Source organism: Marmota monax, unplaced genomic scaffold (genome assembly GCF_021218885.2).
Source record: "Marmota monax isolate L192 unplaced genomic scaffold, Marmota_monax_Labrador192_F-V1.1 WCK01_AAM20220418_F8-fsc00012, whole genome shotgun sequence".
Taxonomy (NCBI): domain Eukaryota; kingdom Metazoa; phylum Chordata; class Mammalia; order Rodentia; family Sciuridae; genus Marmota; species Marmota monax.
Genome location: NW_026695227.1, coordinates 8,639,241 through 8,661,640, shown reverse-complemented (window position 1 = coordinate 8,661,640; position 22,400 = coordinate 8,639,241). Strand labels below are relative to the sequence as shown.

Genomic DNA, 22,400 nt, shown 5'->3' with positions numbered 1-22,400 from the left:
TCCATTCTGGAGCTCAGTTATGATGCCGTCTCTCGTATATCAAAGAAGTCTGCGTAATGGTGGGCTCCTGCTCATCATGGAAGAAATAGTTCATAACAGAGCATAAGTTCTCATTGCTGAAAAACAACACTGAGAGATTTTGCTGTTTCTGGTAGACAAAGACGAAAGGGAAATGTACCAAAGATTACAACATTTATACAAACTTGACCTGGTCAGCTGATTCTCTGCTGTCTGGGGAAGCATTAGTAGATATTCTGGTGGACCAGATGAGAAGGCAAGCCTGGGCTTATCACCTTGTGCAGGCTGCACAGATCGCAGTAAAAACATGTAGTAATGGTGGTGGTGGTGATGAAGAAGAGGATGAAGATTAGGATGTTAAAAGCTATCATTTAAAGGAGAGTGTTTATTGTATAGATTCTTGTTATTTAATATCTCACAATATGACTTATCTGGAGGAAAAAAACTTTAAAGTAGATATGATCCCATTTTCCATATGGGAAAACCAGAACTTCAAAGGATAATTATCTCATCAAGGTAACAAATGATTTTAATAGTAGAGCTGGGATTTTTATTAAGTCAAAGGCCATAGCCTTCACTGTTATATTAACCCATGTTTCAGCTCAGCTCATGTGGAATTCTGAAGGACTATAATTTAAAGCATGTTGTTTCAAGATATTACAGGAAAAATTCTTTATAACCTTTTGCTTTCATAGATGTGTAGTTTTAAGAATAAAAGATATAGAAAATTTTACCCCTGAAGATTGCTACTACTTAGAGAATATGGCACTCTTAGAGGTCTTCCAAGGTTCATATTTGAAGGTAATTTCAACTCCATCACAAACAAACTAACTTCACGATCAGTAGGGCTGCACACATTAGAAGCTGGAAGTTCAGAGAGCCATGAAGTTCTGGTGTGGCATGTCTTTGTGTACTGTAACTAAATCTCATTTCTGTAAAGTAGGCTTGGTGGCAAAAAATGCACTATTATATTTCTGTTGGCCAAAATCACTATTTTTTGTTAGAAAAGAAATTCTGAAATATTTGTTTCCTATGTGTTTATGAGACTGATTGGAAAACTCACTATTCAAAGACTGACATTGAAGTTAAATTTCAGAAACTAAATTTATAACTTTCAACACAATAGAGGGCTTATGTTTCTAGTTAAAATCAAGGTTTAGCAAATCATTACATAAAAAGTTGATCTATTTTACAAGAAGGTAATCAGCATCAGTATAAAGGAACTGAATTTTTGCCTTGTCTGGTGAAGCACTTTGACAACTTTGTGGTAAGGAGTCAGTCACTGGGCAGAGACGACATCTGCCTTTGGAGTCAGCAAGACGGACTTTCAATACAAAGTTACCTCTTTCTAGCTTGGTCTGACAACTCATAAAAATTGTTCAAGTCCATCTCCTCATTTATAAAGATGTGATAATAGTACATAGAATTCTATAATATAAGCATTAAGAAGGGTGAATGTTTGTCTGCCCTGTTTTCCTTGAACTGCCTCACCACAAGCATGGGACCCACACCCTGGTACTCAATACCTTAACCAAATAAGTAAGTTATCTGCCTTCCAGAATCATTCTGTAGGTGAATCAAGCACAACATTTGGTAAAAGCAAATTTTTTTCAATAAATGCTTGTTTACTTTTTCTTTGGTTAACTCAAGGTATATTTAATTTTTTTTTATTTAAACCTTCTTATGTTTTGTACAGGAAGCAATGAGAATTGACGCTGTCAATCTTTAGGTCAATGTAAAATTGGAATTTGATAAATATTATAAAGTTCCATGATGCTTCTTTTACTTTGGGGTATAAGATTTTATTTTGATTTTAGGAATTTGTTTAAGAGCTATAAACTAATAAAACATTCTTTTAACATCCTAAAGTACTTTGGTAACACCTTAGAAATGGTTCTAAAATCTGGTAAAGCTGTTTTTATTTTTTCTTATTTCTTTCTTTTTTGGAACTAGGTTTTATTTTTTTAACCTAATTAATAATTAACAAAAAATATATTAAAGAAATAGGTAGAACAAGTTTATTATAAACAATTTGGACTGCCCTCTGGATTTCTGTTTAAAAGCTTTTCAACTTCCATAATATAGTTTCTACTGAAAATCATTATAGAACAAAAAGGTTATTCATACCTCTTACTAGCAGTAACTCTACAATTTGGAAAACATTGTCACCATGTATAATCAGTTATAACATGTGTTTTAAAGGTCAGATTCTATTAGAATGATTCTCTTTTTTTTTTCCATAAAACCAGCCTTCAGAAATACTGATTGGAATTCTAGTCATTCCCTAGTTAAAGCAAGGGAATGCCACAACCAACGTGTGAAGGAGGTTAAAAGAGAGCTCTATATGCTCATGTCTCCCAGGGCACATCTCATTCACTCAGCCTGCGTGGCAGTCAAGGTGGGGGATGAACCAAGGCAGGTTTTGGCTGTGGGAAGCCTGGGCTAGTGGGAGGGTCTACAATGCTCTAGAGCCTGATAAAGTCAGTTGGATACAAAATGCACAGTCAGTGCTTAAGTAAGAGTTGGGACCCAGACTGTTTCAACTATATTTATGAAGGACTTTAGAAAATAAAAAAGGGAAAATGTATTTATTATAGGCAGAGAAAATGTGCTTATAAAACAAGAATGGAAGCCTGGTGCAGAGGCACATGCCTGTAACTCCAGCCGCTCAGGAGGACAGCAAGTTCAAGGCCAGCCTCAGCAACATAGCAAGGCCCTGAGCAATTTAGTGAGACCTTATCTTAAAATGAAAAATAAAAAGGGCTAGGGATGTTGCTTCTCATACGGTCAACTTAAAAAGTGGTCAAGAGCCCCTAGATTCAATCCTTGCTACTGCCTGCCACCCCTCTCTCTCCATAGAGTAAAACACTATTATGCCACAGTACAAGAAATTTGATCCATGTGGACAGAGAAGGCAAATGTCATTACAAAATCTAAAAACCAGAAAATAACAGAATTTGTTTTTCTAATGGCGAATTAAAGTGATATAATCAAGGTTATGTTTTAGAAGAGTTTTGTTCTTTTAGTGTAGAAGTAGTGTAAGGAAAAAGAAAGTCATTTGTACAGCTGCACATATTGTGTACTACATAACTCCAGTGGGCACCATTCACAAAGATTATGATGTGAATGACCCTCGTTGAAATTATGAAACATTATTGCTTCGGTGCCAATTTGCTAAACAAGAAACCCACATCAATCCTCAGTGTTCATTTTGAGTATTTCAACTCTGTACTTAATACCTTTATTTCATTGTCCTTATACCCTTAAGGATATTATTCTCATTATCCTTTGTGCATACTAATGAACATATGACTGATATAAAGCTAAACCCAAGCTCCCACAATTTGTAGGTGAACAAGCATGGACTAGAAAGATATTCAGCTCTCACCCTAGATTTTCAGGTAGATGATACAAAGATTGCTTTCAGCACTGAAATCCATTTGCTACTCATACTGTCAACTTAAAAAGTGATATAAAAATATGGCCACTCTTCTCATCAACTAGGAAACTTCTGAAAAGGAGAATTTCTTAGCTCCATCTAAAACTTTGTCAATTAGACTCTCTGGTAAGCCACATAGGTGACACTGAGTGGGTCTGCAGCCCACAGGCATGACTGCTTCATAGCACAGCCCTCAAGCAGAATTGATGAAGCTACTCCACACAGAATACAGCCCAGATCTGAAAGTAAAACTCATGGTTACCTGGATGTGCAAATGTGCATTAAGTAAAGAGCACAGCTAAAGGGCTCTTCTCTGAGGCACAATGAGCAACCCACTAATTTAGAACATTAAGATTTTAGAATTTTTGGATGATTCATTTTTGATCAGAAAGCAAAAGGAAAAACACCCTTCTGCTATTAGCTCATTTACTCTGATAGAAACTTTTCTGTGTAACAATGAGTTAAACCATTGCTATTCAGGAATATTCTATACCTTATTATATTTTTATTTCTAAATCCTTTTGAATAGCCAGGTATGTTATCCTCATATCCAGATTCCTATTGCCCTATGATCTATTCATTTGTCTACACAGTATTTTATAGGACTGTATTTTAAAAAAAACTCACTTCCCTTCTATATTCTCTATATTCTAACATTTTTGATGATTCAAGAAAGCACAGCACAGCTTTTCTCCACCCTTGCCCCTCATCACAGGGTCTCTTCTATGTGAAAATTGTATGTCTTCTGGGATATCATTTCTAGATACACTACTCATCCAGATGAATGCACCAACTTTCCATGAACACCCTCCTTAACATCTTGCCTCCAGAATGAATACACTATTGCAGGGATCATCTGGCTCATACAGATTTTGTTGAGCTAATTCTTCAGCTCCAGATGCCATGATTACTGCTAACAAAGCACAAGGTGGTACTTGCTATTACAAAAGCCATATGATTCTAGGCTTGAAGTCAACCTATACCTTTAAGCCTTATTTTTATGTTTCCTTATTGGGTTATAAACAAACAGGCAAGCATTTGCTCCACTGAAATTGATTAAAAATTTAAGTACAAAATTTTATTTCCTCCCAATCTAATCAACTTAGTACTTTAAGCAGAATTGAAGGAGAAAACATTCTGAATCATCACTCTGTCATTCACCTGCTAGCTGTATATCCTAATGTTTAATGCCACAATGCATGTGCGTTGTTCTCTGTATTAGTTACTGATGATATATGAGATAGTGTGATACCATAATAAATTCTATAATCCTTATCCTGTGATTATGTGCTACAAAAACTATTCTACTGTGAATGGAGATATTATGATCCCTAAAAGGTTATGAAGGAGATTACACACCATCTGTAGTCCCACCCCCCCACATATGATTAAACTTAAAATAAAAATGTATAGAACATACTTGCACTTTACTTTGTTAAAATAATCATTAAATTTTACTGATGATATACAGAAAATAACACTGCAGAAGACATTGTAGCAATATAACATCAGTTTTCCAATTTTATAGAAAAATGCAACTCATTTGAAGAAGTTAATCTGGTAAAGATTTTTTTTTCTAAAACATGATTTTGAAAAATATGTTTATGTGTGATTAACAAAGCTAGTCTATTCTATGGGAAAGAATAGCTAGTATTAACAAAATTTCTTGAATCTGCTAATATCTCCAAAGAGATGATTTTATCTGTAGTATAGGAGATAGAGATACACCACACACACACACACACACACACACACACACACACACACAATGCACATAACACATTTTTGTATGCTTATTTATTTAGGGTACCGGGGGGATTAACTCAGGGGCACCTGACCACTGAGCCATATCCCCAGCCCTATTTTTATTTAGAGGCAGGGTCTCACTGAGTTGCTTAGTGCCTTGCTTTTGCAGAGGCTGGCTTTGAATCTGAGGTCCTCCCAGCTCAGCCTCACAAGCCACTGGGATTACAGATAAGCACCACTGCACCACACTGCTAATTTATTATTAATGATCACATACCAGCATTTTGAGGTGGTGCTAAATTAGGTATTACTTTTCTATATACTTATCAGCGTAATCAGATTAAAATTATAAAAATCGATCCATCCTGCTTGTCTCACTTAAAACCTAATAAAATTAAGCTTTTTCATATTGTTTTCCATATTCTCTAATGTTTTTCATATCCTTTAAATTCCCAAAATGTCTAATGGAATTTAAAGATTTATCCAAAGAATATATTAATGACAAAAAATTATATATTAAAATTTAATAAGAATATTTATAATTAATTGCCTTGCTATGAATTAACAAAATTTGAATCTAAGTGGCACGTATATATATTTTTCGTATATAATTCACTGTACTATATGTTTAATATATTGCATACTACAGGCTGGGGCTTTAGCTTGATGGAAGAGTGCTGGCTTAGCATGAGCAAAGTCCTGGGTTCTAGTTCTAGCCCCAGCACTTTTTAAATATAAATATAAATTTATATTTAAAAATTTAGAGAGAGAGAGAGATAAGAAGAGAGAGCTATAACCAGCTCATGATCCAAACATGCACAATCCAGGAGCCTCTCCCATACTATTGGCAATGCAAATAATATGTATAATAAATATACTATTCATTCTGGGAAAATTTTATACTTCCTATAATTTGTCTATGAATTGAGATTTTTATGCACAGTAGTGTATAAATACTTTTAAGAGTCATATACATATAATATCCCTATTTTTATTATTAATATTTGGTAGAAATTCACTTCAGATAAATATATTTTAATTCAGTTCATAATGTCCATAAAGCACTTACAAAGGAGGTTAACAAAAAGTGTTAGCTATCAGTTTTATTAAAATTAACTGTGATACTTTTCCTTTATGCTAAAAGAACTTATCAAGAGGAAATAACAACCATAATAAAAGGCTTTCTCTTATTCATGGGTAAGTACAGAAACTGGTTGCATTCTAATGAATGTCACCATAAAGATGTAATCATAGTGACACATTTAAACCAATAATGCTATTTAAGGAAGTTATGAATGCTATTTCTTATGTTGAATTTGCACTGAGTTAGTAGCAATCTGCATTGTAATTATAAGAAAAAAGTATCATACTTTTTAAGGAAATTTCAGTTTGGCATGATTATTTATCATGTGAAGTTAAAATAATGCTCTTTCCTCTCCTGTCTTTTTCCATAAACAAAAGCCACAGTGCCAAGACCAAAACATAAGAAATGGTAAAATTATATATTTTTTCTTCTTTTTGAACAGAAATAGCAATGCCAAGTTCAGTTTGTTCCACTGATTTTAAGCCAAATAAATAGCAAAAAATAGTGAAAAGCCTGGTCATATCATGTGTCATGAGTTTCTATTAAAGTCCTTATGTAAATTTCAGTTCCCTGAGCAGCATGAGACAGGATCACTCCCGCACTCAAAAACTCCATGTGGGAAGAGAAAAGGGGAAAGGAAGGTAGCAGCCATATGCCCTGAGAATGACAAGGCATGCTTCTATAATGGAAAGAATGCATTTAAATACTATCTTCTAATCAAAGCCAATATGAAAAATCCTTCCTGCTATCATGATGTAGAATCCAACACTATTCTACAATGAGACCCCTAAAGATAGTAAAATTAGGAAATCTCAATTCACCTGGATGCTGTAAAAATAAGTCTTAAAGCAGAAGAACAGCATAAATAAAACAAAAGACTTTGGGACCTTATTTTTTCACGCTTTAGAGAGGAGTTCATCAATTGCTAGAGGGCTGCTCTATTTTATTATGTGTTAAAAGAAAATTCCTCAAGACACCCAGGTTCAGCACAATTTGCTTGAAGAAATTAAACACCCAAGCTCATTTACTTTCACTTATGTTCATAAATCATAACATGTTTTCATTTTTAAGTACTTATTAAAAATTCACTGTATGCTAGGTGGCCACCATCAGAATAAAATAACACTGGCTTAAATGATTTAGGAATTTATTTAAAGTCATATTATATATTTCTATATTAAAAAGAAAAATAAATTTTCCCAGATTAGACTTCACAAACTAATATGGTGAATTAGAATTTAAACACACACAGGCTGAAGATACAATGCACCTGCACTGTACCACCATATTTTTGAGGCATCAGAAGAGAACTGTCAACAAGTCATAGCACCAAGTTAAAACCTAACTGGACCAAAAAGTAATAAACCTGGCCTTCAGACATGCCAAAGCTCCAAATAAAAGGGTTTCATACATACTCTAACCTTCCCAACATGGTTGAAATGCTCATCTCCTTATTTTGTTTTATGAGATAGTTATACTGACCAATCCTTATTCCATTGGATCTTTGCTGCATCAACATTGATAAATAACTTCTTTCTTTCCTTTTCTCCTAATATTCTGAGAACTCATGCTTTTACATGTGTCTGCACTTCATCTTCCAGACTAATCCTGTTGGTTTCCTTTTGAAACTTCTCCATCTGTTGGTCAAACAATCTTCTGAGGGTTTTTAGTTTCATCTTATTTTGTAAATTGATCTTTTAAGTACGTATCGCTAATAAATCTATGGACAACCTTTTGTAAACTCAGGGTTAAAATGATTGGACAAGAAAAGAACTTGGTTACAAAATTCTAAAATGGAAATAGTTGTAGTGATCCAAGTGTGAACTGTCACCCAGAAGTACTTAACCATAAAACCACAGGATTCAGCAAGCAAAGGCTTTGAATCAAGTTTGATAACTGCAGGTTTCCAATAAGAACAAACTTCAACTTGCAACATCCAGAGTTTTCCAGGAACTGGTCATTGCATAATGCATCAGTACACACACCCTTCAAAATCAAAAAGCCCTATGATCCCAAAAATCAAACCTGACAACAAGTTTCATTCTTCTGACCTTTAAGATAATTTCACTTCATTAATATTTCTAATGCTGTTCCAGAGCTTGAAACTAATTAGTAGCTTCAGTTCCACACATTTACTTATGTTTACAGGATGACTGTATTCTACAGAAAATGTGAGAATCATTTAATGCTGCCAAGTAATCTTTCTCTGAGTGTAAAACAAACAAACAAACAAATCAGTATCTTTGATTACAATATAAAATTGTATGAACAATGTTATCAACAATCTTTTAGTTGGTCCCCTAGAATGGAGACAAAGAAAAATTCCTGTATCATAAATAAGCTTTTAATACTATTAAAAATACATATTTATACCTATAATTAGGATTGGCATTAATGAAAAATTAAATAAAAACATTCACTGACTCCAAATTTTCAAAAGTTGTACCAAGAAAGAACTAAAATCCTATATCTTGGTCTTTTTAGATTATAGAACAAAACAGGTGTTTAGATTCATCTTGAAAGATTAACATTTTCCCATAACCATTTCCCATTTTCTTTACCTCCATTCACCCTGAAGGTAACTGGCTTTCTAACTGACACATGACCTTCTTCACCTCACCTCACATTTACCTACCTTTTTATCTTATGATTTGTTCTTACTGAGTATACCCTAGCCTTTGACTTTGCCTTCTAGGAGAATCTGGCTACATTTCCACCATCTTGCTTTCATTAGTTTTTATCTGTAAATACTGTGAAAATAAAAATTCTATCCCCGCACATGGCCTTGTAGAATATGTTCTCACATTTAATGAAAAAAAAAAATCTTACTCTATGAAAGAGATTGCATAAAATCACCCAGCATGTGATAAAAATCATTTCTCTTTGTCAGATACTGAAATTTTACGAAGATAAAATTAACTGCTCTATAAGTTACCAAATTTTTCTTCTGTCATTCTAGAAAGTAAGAGGAAGGCAAAACTTTTGAGCAATAAAATTAGTTTCCAGAATATGTTTATTTACTTTATAGGAACTTACACATAAAATACTTGCATTAATTCATTTTCTTATTGAATATATCATCAACATGTTCAAGGGGAAAAGAATATAATAAAAGCAATAACTGTAAAAGTTGTCAAAAACTGTGGCATAAGGTCTAATGTATTATTATATTTGTACCCTTAGTAAATATTACTTCAACCATTTGCAGCTTCTGCAGACACACAGTTATTATTAACACAGCTTAGTTCACTGCTTTGTTCGATTTCACATAAGATAACAAGGTTGTACTTTAGCAAAACAAGCATAAGGACACGCACTTATCATGTGAATGATGTCCATTGTCCTCAAGATAAGGAGGTCATTCAATAAACATTAAATAGCATGTCTACTAATCCATAAACATGGGGATAAATAAAAGCATAAATGCCAGTGGCAATTTTCCCTTTTATTTCTGTGGACTTGTTGGATTCCTGTTCATCGATGCTCTTTTAAAGAGACCAGGACTTTTAATAAAGAGTGACATACTCAAGGTCATCCATCAGTTCACCAAGAAACATATGTTCCATACAGCCACTGTGTGGACAGAGCCACATTCTCTCTCCAACTGTTCCTTTGAGTCACTTGAATGCATAAGTGTGGGAACAGTGGATTTCCCCTCTCATTTTCTAGGACACAATTCCACCATGAGAATATTACTTCATAGGGAAATGAATATGCTTTTTGAGATTGCTATTTGATAGACTTACAAATGAAACCTAATAACATGAAAGTATAAATGCTTAAAGGAGGAATTTCCAATATTCTCACATGAATTGTCAAAATTTATACATATTTGTGTACCATCTTCCATACTTATGGTAAGGAAAATATGCTGTATTCACCATAGTTCTCACCCAGAAGCAATTTTGCCTCCCAGGAGACATCTAACCATATCTGGAAACATTTTTCACTATCATAACTGGGTTTGCCTTTGGCATCTAAAGGTAAAGACCAAGGATGAAAGAGAAGAAATTCACTAGTTGTTTCCATTTTTAAAGACTAGCCACTATTTTTCCTTCTCTGAGGACAAAGACAAATGTCTGCTTTTTCTTGGCACTCTGGATACTGTGAACACTGTACCTATAAGACAAATTTCCTACGTCTATATCTTTTAAAGTTTGTCAAAATAAGGATATAATACTAAACTTCAAGTAGAGAAAAAAGAAAAGTATCCAATGCAGTAGATCTAATTGAAAGATGAAAGATATGATATTCTAGTACCTTCTCACCACTATTGCATAAGATGCCAAGGCTGCTCACACTACTATGCATGGGGCCCTGATAAGTATTTGTTGTGTGGTTCCTGCCCATACAAGAAAAATTTAAAGAAATGTCACAACAAACATTCATGAAAAATACAAACAAAAGATTCCTTGAAGAAATGCCCAGAAAAAAACAAATGCTAGAAAGATTTCTAATCTAGTAGTTAACAGTTGTTAAATTCATTTAAGGAAAATTAAAAAAGCAGAATAAAATGCAAGTAAAAGACACTATATTTGCAGAAAAAGAGTGACCCTGGCAGATAGCTCTAACTAGGGCATAAACTGCTAACGAGTGGTAATATGCTGGGCATTTGGGAGACGAAATAATAGAATGCCAATCCACTCATATTAATTCCTTAATATAAATTCCTGGAAAATATGGCTGGTCATTTCTCCAAAATGAGTTAGGAGTTAACTTTAATAAATTTATATGGCATTATTTCAGAGAAATCTGGAATATGCTTTAGTTATTCTTCACATTATCAAACAATTTAACCCAGAAAAGAATTGATCTGTCACTAAATCAGACATTAACAAACAAGGGATTAGGTTAATCAAATCAGTAGCTAACCTTAACAGATTCATACTCTTAAATACTCAGGTACTCAAAAAAGTTAGGTATGACTTCCCAACAAAATTCATCCTTAAGCCCTAAAGCAGTATTACAAAAGCTACCCCATCTGAATGGCTGCTTCTTATTCTAATATTTTTACAGACTGGAATCTCTAGTGCTTTGGTGGACAATTAAAAACATCTTTCTAAGAAGGCTACAGATAACTTTCAATCATACTGATAGGCTAGTGCATTTCATAACATTTTTCCACCAATATATTCTGCTGCTTTTTTATTGTACAAACAAAATTTCAATTATTTAGGGAAATATACTAGAATGACATTACCTAAATAAGAACTAGATGGATCATACAAACAAGCTGATCTTTCAGCAAGCAGTCTTAATTCTAGTTTATAAAGCTTGGCTGGAAGTAAGATATTAATAATGTACCAAGTGACAAAAGAACCTGCTTGTATTTGACTATTGATGAATAAAAGCCTGTTGGTTCCCAGCATATCAAAATGCTAGCGGGTTCACAAATTCACAAACTGAACTAATCTTTTCCATAATGACCCTCAACCAAGTGATATGTAAATTATGGATTCCCTGGAATCTCTTTCTACCACTTTAATGCTTTTTACAGGACAGCAATTTTCTACTGTCTCTTAACTTCCCACTGGAAAACTTTTCTTCAAGAATTTGAAGAGGGGGAAAAAAAAGTCCTAATTGCCTTCTGAGAATGTCATCTCCTGACATCAGTTGGTATTACTGGGAACACAGCCAGATAAAAAAGTTCTACATGCTTTTGCAAGATTATCATTTAGCATCTTTCCTATATTTGAATGATCTTTTATTTGAGAGTAGATCTACTATTTTCTTTGGAAAATAGTAGAGAAAATATCATGAACCTAATGATTGAAGTTTTCTCGATCTATAAAAACTGCGTAAATTTGGAGACGTAATAGTGGAAAATTTGAACGGTAGAAAGATAGTCTCTACAAACATTTGTTTTTCAAAAGAATAAATAAAAGAAGAAAAACCAATCAGAAAGTTGTGATGGAGCTGACAAATGTTACCAGAGAATTACTGAGAAATAAGTAAAATAAATCAACTTAAATGAAATTCTTGCTAAGTCTTAAGTCATATGCAATTAAATTGAAATTATCTAAACAAAGACAAGTATTGTTTTCTACATGACAGGTATTATTTATGAAGGGTGCCCTTTCTTAAATCTTGTGATACTGCATATATGGTATAACTTTAAAGGATGAAGACAAATTTAAGAAAAATCTGTTACTTATTAAGCACCAGAGGAAAAGAAACAGCTTACCTCTATATGCTGCTAAATATTGTTAGGCAATTTTTGAAAGCGAAAGTTGTTTTGTTACATTTTTGATTCTGCAAGACTGAAAAAAATTACCTGATATATTTTCATTTTTTTTTAACATCAAAGTAAAATATACTAAACTTTGTCATTCAGGCTAGCATGCCCATCTGAAATAGCTCTACCTTTGATACCTAGCCATGGTTTGATACTCAGACATCAAGCCAGTTCTCCTTTTTAGCTATCTACAATGACATTTATTCCATATGTTTTCTACCATTCAAATTTCCCACTATTACATCTCCAAATTTACAGTTTTTATCAATCAAGAAAACTGCAATCATTAGGTTCATACTATTTTCTCCATTTAATAATATCTGTCCCTATTTTTTTTCTCTTATTCAGATACAGATGTCTCTCCTATCTTTCCAAAGCTTGGGTATCTACTAAGTTGTTCATTTTAGAATATGGCCCATTTTTCTGAAGTACTGTCAATGGTAGGGTGGGGTAGGGTGGGACTCAACTGTAAGAAAAACACATAACCAGGTGTCAAAGGACCAAGGTGGGGGTGCATGTTCTCCTTGGAAAGCACCATTCTCTCAATCCTTAACCAGATCACTATTGAGAAATTTAGCTTTATTCTTTTCCACACTTATTCTTTTTGTTTTTCAGGAATTGTTAAGACTCATTTAGTACCTTAGCATTAAAACACACACACACACACACACACACACACACACACACACAATAAAACCCCTCACTCACTTCTGCTGCCATATCTTTCTACAACCCCGCCCTTCTTTTACAAAGCTCCTTAAGCCATCTCCATGGTATCTTATACTTCTCAACTCCTCTACTCTGCTTCCACCACTACTTATCAAAATCACTTCTCAAAGTTCACGAGTAGCCTAATTAGAAAAACAAAGGCATTTTCCAAGTGTTTTATTTTCTTGGGTCTGTGGTCTCAGTGCTCTCCTTGGTGTATACCTTAGCAGGTGTACACTGCTTTTGATTCTGAATTACTTCTCCAGCTGGTCCCTGGTGAGACCATGCACATGCAGTAGCTCCCTCCGCTGCTGCTTCTCAGTCCTAAGAGTAAGTTTTCTCCAAGGACCAGCTTTTCTTCTGTTTTTTTTTTTTGCTCTTAATATTCTCCTTCTGGGAGTCTATCTACTGGTGTTGATAAATTGTCACAGGTATGATCAGCATTCCCAAATTGACACCTTCTGCTCTACTCGTGATAGAGCATCAGAGTGGTCCCTCAAGCATTCATTGGAAGCTCCTTTTTCAAATTCTCATCACCACTTCTCCCTTAATATTGCTAACCCTGAATTGTGCATCTTCCTTTTCAAGTAGTCTGTGTGGATGGCACTAATTCTTCCGGGGCTTTATTTCAAACTCTTGATCTTCCTTACTTCTACCTCCTCAGCTATAATGTATATCATTCTCTAGATCATTCCTTTATAGAACTTCAATCCAATAAGTGTTTATAAAGAAGTTATCAAGAACATTCACTTACATCCAAATGTGCCCCACTCTTCCCAGTTCAGAGTTTTGTGCAAACATTTTCATTCACCTTTCTCTCTCTTTCTACTTCTCAAGTTTGCCCATCCTTGAAGGCTCATCTCTGCCAGCATGACTTCTAGGAAACATGGAAGCATGTCCTAGTTCTACTAGGGAGAAGAACTACTCTCTCTCACCTAAATCCCATCACACTTTATTTATATGTTTGCTATTTCATCTACCAGACTGTCTTGCATATGAATAATATAGAGAAGTTTGTTCTAAGTGTAGTTTGTGACCTCTTGGAAAGCAGTAAACTATCTTTCCAACTTTTCTTCCAAGTTAGATCCATAACTGTGCTATAGATGCAGTAAGAGTTTTAAAAAACCAAGACAAATTAAATGAAACTGCCCACCCGCCTATATTCCCAGTGGCTCAGAAGGCTGAGACAGGAGGATCATGAGTTCAAAGCCAGCAACAGCAAGGTGCTAAGCAACTCAGGGAGACTCTGTCTATAAATAAAATATAAAATAGGTCTTGGGGGCTAGGGTTGAGGCTCAGCGGCAGAGCACTCGCCCCGCACGTGCGAGACCCTGGGTTCGATCCTAGCACCACATAAGAATAAATAAATGAAATAAAGGTATTGTGTCCAACAATTAAATGATCTCATACTTCATCTCAAAATCCTTGAAAAAGAAGAGCAAAACAACAGCAAAAGAAGTAGAAGGCAAGAAATAATTAAAATCAGAGCTGAAATTAATGAAATCGAAACAAAAGAAACAATTGAAAAAATTGACAAAACTAAAAGTTGGTTCTTTGAAAAAATAAACAAAATCGACAGACCCTTAGCGATGCTAGCGAAGAGAAGAAGAGAGAGAACTCAAATTATTAGCATACAGGATGAAAAAGGCAATATCACAACAGACACTTCAGAAATACAGAAGATAATCAAAAACTATTTTGAATCCTTATACTCCAATAAATTAGAAGATAGTGAAGGCATAGATAAATTTCTTAAGTCATATGATCTGCCCAGATTGAGTCAGGAGGATATAGAAAACCTAAACAGACCAATATCAATTGAGGAAATAGAAGAAACCATAAAAAGACTACCAACTAAGAAAAGCCCAGGTCCGGATGGGTATACAGCAGAATTTTACAAAACCTTTAAAGAAGAACTAATACCAATACTTTTCAAGCTACTTCAGGAAATAGAAAAGGAGGGAGAACTTCCAAATTCATTCTACGAGGCCAACATCACCCTGATACCTAAACCAGACAAAGACACTTCAAAGAAAGAAAACTACAGACCAATATCTCTGATGAACCTAGATGCAAAAATCCTCAATAAAATTCTGGCGAATCGGATACAAAAACATATCAAAAAAATTGTACACCATGATCAAGTAGGATTCATCCCTGGGATGCAAGGCTGGTTCAATATACGGAAATCAATAAATGTTATTCACCACATCAATAGACTTAAAAATAAGAACCATATGATCATCTCGATAGATGCGGAAAAAGCATTCGACAAAGTACAGCATCCCTTTATGTTCAAAACTCTAGAAAAACTAGGGATAACAGGAACATACCTCAATATTGTAAAAGCAATCTATGCTAAGCCTCAGGCTAGCATCATTCTGAATGGAGAAAAACTGAAGGCATTCCCTCTAAAATCTGGAACAAGACAGGGATGCCCTCTCTCTCCACTTCTCTTCAACATAGTTCTCGAAACACTGGCCAGAGCAATTAGACAGACGAAAGAAATTAAAGGCATAAAAATAGGAAAAGAAGAAATTAAATTATCACTATTTGCAGATGATATGATTCTATATCTAGCAGACCCAAAAGGCTCTACAAAGAAACTATTAGAGCTAATAAATGAATTCAGCAAAGTGGCAGGATTTAAAATCAACACGCATAAATCAAAGGCATTCCTGTATATCAGCGACAAATCCTCTGAAATGGAAATGAGGACAACCACTCCATTCAAAATATCTTCAAAAAAAATAAAATACTTGGGAATCAACCTAACAAAAGAGGTGAAAGACTTATACAATGAAAACTACAGAACCCTAAAGAGAGAAATAGAAGAAGATCTTAGAAGATGGAAAAATATACCCTGTTCATGGATAGGCAGAACTAACATCATCAAAATGGCGATATTACCAAAAGTTCTCTATAGGTTTAATGCAATGCCAATCAAAATCCCAATGGCATTTCTTGTAGAAATAGAGAAAGCAATCATGAAATTCATATGGAAAAATAAAAGACCCAGAATAGCAAAAACAATGCTAAGCAAGAAGTGTGAATCAGGCGGTATAGCGATACCAGACTTCAAACTATACTACAGAGCAATAGTAACAAAAACAGCATGGTACTGGTACCAAAACAGGTGGGTGGACCAATGGTACAGAATAGAGGACACAGAAACCAATCCACAAAACTACAACTATCTTATATTTGATAAAGGGGCTAAAAGCATGCAATGGAGGAAGGATAGCATCTTCAACAAATGGTGCTGGGAAAACTGGAAATCCATATGCAATAAAATGAAACTGAATCCCTTTCTCTCGCCATGCACAAAAGTGAATTCAAAATGGATCAAGGAGCTTGATATCAAATCAGAGATGCGCCGTCTGATAGAAGAAAAAGTTGGCTATGATCTACATTCGGTGGGGTCGGGCTCCAAATTCCTCAATAGGACACCCATAGCACAAAAGTTAATAACTAGAATCAACAAATGGGACTTACTCAAACTAAAAAGTTTTTTCTCAGCAAAAAAAACAATAAGAGAGGTAAATAGGGAGCCTACATCCTGGGAACAAATCTTTACTCCTCACACTTCAGATAGAGCCCTAATATCCAGAGTATACAAAGAACTCAAAAAATTAGACAATAAGAGAACAAACAACCCAATCAACAAATGGGCCAAGGACCTGAACAGACACTTCTCAGAGGAGGACATACAGTCAATCAACAAGTACATGAAAAAATGCTCAACATCTCTAGCTGTCAGAGAAATGCAAATCAAAACCACCCTAAGATACCATCTCACTCCAGTAAGATTGGCAGCCATTAGGAAGTCAAACAACAACAAGTGCTGGCGAGGATGTGGGGAAAAGGGTACACTTGTACATTGCTGGTGGGACTGCAGATTGGTGCAGCCAATTTGGAAAGCAGTATGGAGATTTCTTGGAAAGCTGGGAATGGAGCCACCATTTGACCCAGCTATTCCCCTTCTTGGTCTATTCCCTAAAGACCTAAAAAGAGCATGCTACAGGGACACTGCTACATCGATGTTCATAGCAGCACAGTTCACAATAGCAAGACTGTGGAACCAACCTAGATGCCCTTCAATAGACGAATGGATAAAAAAAATGTGGCATTTATACACAATGGAGTATTACTCTGCATTAAAAAATGACAAAATCATAGAATTTACAGGGAAATGGATGGCATTAGAGCAGATTATGCTAAGTGAAGCTAGCCAATCCCTAAAAAACAAATGCCAAATGTCTTCTTTGATATAAGGAAAGTAACTAAGAACAGAGTAGGGACGAAGAACAGGAGAAGAAGATTAACATTTAACAGGGATGAGAGGTGGGAGGGAAAGGGAGAGAGAAGGGAAATTGCACGGTAATGGAAGGAGACCCTCAGGGTTATACAGTGGAGGGGGTAGAGAGAGAGGAGGGGAGGGGAGGGGAGAGGTGGGGAGGGGGGAGGGGGGATGATGGGAAAGGCAGCGGAACACAACAGACACTAGTATGGCAATTTGTAAATCAATGGATGTGTAACTGATGTGAAGGTGGGAGTTCATAACCCACTTGAATCAAAGTGTGGAATATGATATGTCAAGAAATTTGTAATGTTTTGAACAACCCACAATAAAAAATTTAAAAAAAAAAAAAAAAAAAAAAAAGGTATTGTGTCCAACTACAACTAAAAAAGATAAATATTAAAAAAAATAGGGTTGGAGATATGGCTCAGTGGTTGAGTGGCCCTAAATTCAATCCCTGGTATGAAACAAACTAAACTAAACTAAACTGAGATAGGATATGAGCTAGGCCTTGGAATAGCAGAAAATATTAAGAGTTATGTGCTCCTGTTTGAAAGGCTGATAGGCATTGGGCATATTATCTCTAAAAAACAAAAAGCCAGAAAAGAAGGGGTCAAGAACCTCAAAGATCCAAAACATAATCCCCCCCCAAAAGTGAGGAACTACATTTAGAAAAGAGTTTATTATCTAATAAGCTTAATTTATGTATCTGGAATTTCCAAAGACTAACAGCTTGGTTGCAGTTATTATTGGTTTGACTGCAATATGTTTTTGCTTTTCACCTTAACAGTTTTTATCTGATTTGGTAAAAATCATTTTAACAGTTTTTATCTGATTTGATAAAAAAAAAAGACTTAAAGTAAACAAAGGTATATAACAATTAGAATAGTTACTCATGAGTTGAGAGATCCAAGACAGAACCTGATGCTCGTGACAGTTCTGAATTCTTTGCTTTTCACAACTACTTCAGGCTCTAAACTTCCATCAAACTTCAGTTATTAAAAATATTTTGTGTGTATAATTCTGAATTGTTCTAGTTAACATGCAATATCTGGAATTTAAATCATTTTTGATTCTGTGTATTACATTTAAAATTAAATTATTGTACTTTATAATCTTTCCAATTTATATGACAGAGTGAGCAATCCCAATGTGAAGACAAATTATGGCAAACTATGCCACATAGGAAGTAATATATTTTAAGCAATAATTTTAATTTATACACACATACACACTCTCACACACACTTAGTACTATTATCAAAGCACTTCATTATTTTGAAGGGACATGACCTCAACAACTTGCTCCGTCATTCCTCTGGCTTACCTTTATTATTGGTTTTGAATCACCAAGAATTAATATTAATTTCATCATCAACCTTGTATCAAATTCTACTTTAATATAACAGATGTGTACAGAGTGAGCATGGTTGAGGGAAAAGAGATAAGAAGGAGACTGAGGCAGAGAGGGCAAAGCACACCTTCTGTGAGATAACCCTAACTTATTGAATTGGTTTAGATTATTTAATAATCAAATTAATAATGGACAAAAATAAAACCATACCCACTGAAAGCTCAACTCAAACAACAGACTAATTTGGTTTTATTTTCCCAGTGACTTGAGGTAAATACAGTGATCCATACGCTCATCATGACCAAGTGTATGCGACATTTGGGGAAAGCTCACACTTATGATGAACTCACACTTACAGTACTGTGCATGGGACTCTCTTTTCACAATATTTTTAGTAGCAAGTACAAAAGTGATCAGCAGAGGTAAAAATTTCCACCCACTTCATTTTTATTTGGTATGTTTAGAGTCAGGTAAACATCAAGTGCTATGAGGAAAAAAATTATATTTCTTTAAAAAATACCCTAGGAGGAGAGATAATTTTCTTAGTGTAAAACTCAGCCTTTATTCTGTCAGGCCAAGTAATTATGGAAGCAAAACAAATCCACATTGTCTAATTAGGTCATTAAAAAAGCATAAATGCGTCATGGAAGTTTTTCTCCTGGCCTGAGACATAAAGTAAGACAATGAAAAGAGTCTGGTAATATAGAAAGGTTTCAAATTTGTTTCTTTTCAAAAATAATAGGTCCTTTCATCTTTCTATTTCCCTTAGATGAAGACAGTTAATTTAGAGACAAAATCTTTTAATTAGTTCAGAGTTTACCCTGATTGTATTTCAAAATATTTAACCAAAAACAGGAAGACAGAGAGAGGGGAAAACAGAAAAATACATGGAAAAATTATCAAAGGAAGTGAATTAAAATCAAGAGAGTGGGTTGTTGATCAAAATGTCTTCTGCAGAGACAAGACGAATATAAAATCTCTGTTCACATAAACACGAGCCATCAGGGATGCCAGAAAGCTCTTAGGAGGACTATATTGGCATCCGCCTTTGGGGATTGAAATCCAGACTTTAATTACAGCTAACTTAAATAAAAACAAATGGCATGATTACGGTGCTTCTTCCTCTCTCTACTTACTGTCATTTCTTGAGTTTCAGAAAACTCATGGCTCCAAGCATTAAGAAATGGGGAAAAGAGAAGGCCAAGGCACATACCTGTGATCCCCGTGGCCCTCGTTTGTGGTCCCATTCTGAGTGTCCCAGGAGCTGTAAGGATAACATTACAACTATGGTCAATTAAATGATTATGTGACATGATAAATCTTTTTATTCTTTCTTTTGAAGAACAATTAAGTTATTGAAATCTGTGTTCTAATAGTAATACATTAAATAACCATTGTGAATAAATCAACACACCTGAAGACATAAACTTGGAGTTTGATAGCAAGCGTTTCAACCTCCAGTTATTTTGAAGGTGCACATCAGTAGGTGACAAAAAGAACTGGCAAATATATAACTTTACTTTTCTTTGCCAGGAACATCCTAGATAGATGTCAAATCCTGTAAAGCTTTATTTACATAGCATTAAGCTTCCAGTTAAGTAGGAAAATATGCTGAGTAATCTAATAGTGTAGTCTAACCTATTGTCACAAATAAGAACCAGAAACTCAAAACATTTCAATAATTTTTAATTCTATTTTGGTAATATCACCAAAACACGACAGTTCTAAAAATAATGGTATTATTTAGTGTGAAAGATGCCCCTGAAATCGCAACATTTATTTTTTTCTTAACAAAGACTATAAAATATCAAGGTATTTCCATTGTTGTAAAAATAGCCCCCAGCTGTTCTGCCTACAAAGCAGGTTATTTATTTATTAGAAAAACATTTATAGAAGAGCTGGATGTGGTGGTGCACACCTGCAATCTCAGCTACTCAGGAGTCTGAGGCAGAAGGATGGAAGTTGGAGACCAGCCTAGGCAAGTTAGCAAGACCCCGACTCAAAATAAAATTTAAAAGGGCTGGGGATGTAGCTCAGTGGTACAGGGCTTGTTGAGCATGTGTGAGACCAAGTTCAATCCCCAGTACCCTCCCCCTCCCCCACCCACACACAAATAAAAAAGAAAGAAAATAATATTTACAGAAAGAATATTAAAGAAAGAAAAGATACCAACTGAGGGGACTGAAATTCATTTGTCCACCCAGCACACTCGCTCTTCACAAGAGCCAAAGAACTATTTGCAATAAAGCACTGTACCCCCAAGGTGGGCTATACATGTATTTATAGACATCATTTATTTTTCTGTAAGCAATGGCTTCTTAGAAGAAAGTTTTTCATGATAAAACAATAAAAAGATCAACTGAATGTTATTAAGAAATTTCTATAATGATATACATAAATAAAAGGTTAATCTTTACTGAGGAACATAGAACAGCTAATAGAATACTTTTAAATAAAAATATTTTTTAATCAACCAAATATAAATTTTACCCGAGGGAACATATAAGAATCCATTATGTTGAATGATTAAATCTAAAAATCTAATGTACAGCATAAGACCTAAAGTTAGTAATATTTATTGTAGATTTGGAAATGTGTTAAGAGAGTAAATCCTAGACACTGTTAAAACACACACACACACACACACAAAGAACAGAGAAAGTTAATGCAATGAGATGAAATGAGGGCATTTTCTTAACTGTAGTTATCACCTCACTATGTGTACTGATACCAACACATGATGATATATAGCTATGCCTATACCATAGAAAGAGCATCACTTAGAAAATATTACAAAGCAGAAAACAGCCTCCTGATTATTAAAACATTTTCTAAAAACCTAACCCCACATGTGGATAATCAAAATACAAATGAATGAAATATAGTGGGTTGTTCGAAATACACACAGGTATATGTTACACCAAAATGATGAAAAATAAAATGTTAAAAAAACAAAGTGTTTAATGAATTATTCAACAAATGGAAAAAAAAAGAAATAGGCTTTTTTGGGGAAAACATTATGAGTTTAACCTTATAACAAATACTAATTTGAATTCTACATTTGAAAGATTTAATTTATTTAAAAAAATGAGATGATAAATATAAAATAGAATAAAAATCTAGGTAAATATTAACCTGCTTTGGAAAATAAGAATCAAACTTGAAATAAATGTGAACCTATCCTTCCTTCCTTCCTTCCTTCCTTCCTTCCTTCCTTCCTTCCTCCCTCCCTCCCTCCCTCTCTCTCTCCCTCCCTCCCTCCTTTCCATTCCCTCCCTTCCCCTCCTCTTCCCTCCCATGCCCTCCAGTGCTGGTAACTGAACCCATGGCCTCATCCATGATGGGCAAGTGCTCTATCACTGTGCTACAACCCCAGCCCTAAATTGTTTCCTTAAAGATCTTTTTCCACCCTAAATCACAAAATAAGATCAATTGATCTGGCTGTATAAAATTTTTAAATGTCTTTACAAATTTGCCACTGCTAAAATACCTGCAGTAAATAGTAGGTAAAATACAA

The 22,400-nt window shown here is 34.7% G+C and overlaps 1 protein-coding gene across 2 annotated transcripts in view; it reads right to left on the bottom strand.

Moving 5' to 3' along the window:
* The window catches only part of Pde3a (phosphodiesterase 3A), a 316,815-nt gene that overhangs the window by 100,130 nt on the left and 194,285 nt on the right, over window positions 1-22,400 (bottom strand). For both annotated transcript variants that reach the window (XM_046435730.2, XM_046435731.2), the window contains one exon: window positions 20,097-20,147. In XM_046435730.2, the coding sequence (XP_046291686.1) occupies window positions 20,097-20,147 (51 nt within the window). The remainder of the gene's footprint in view (window positions 1-20,096; window positions 20,148-22,400) is intronic.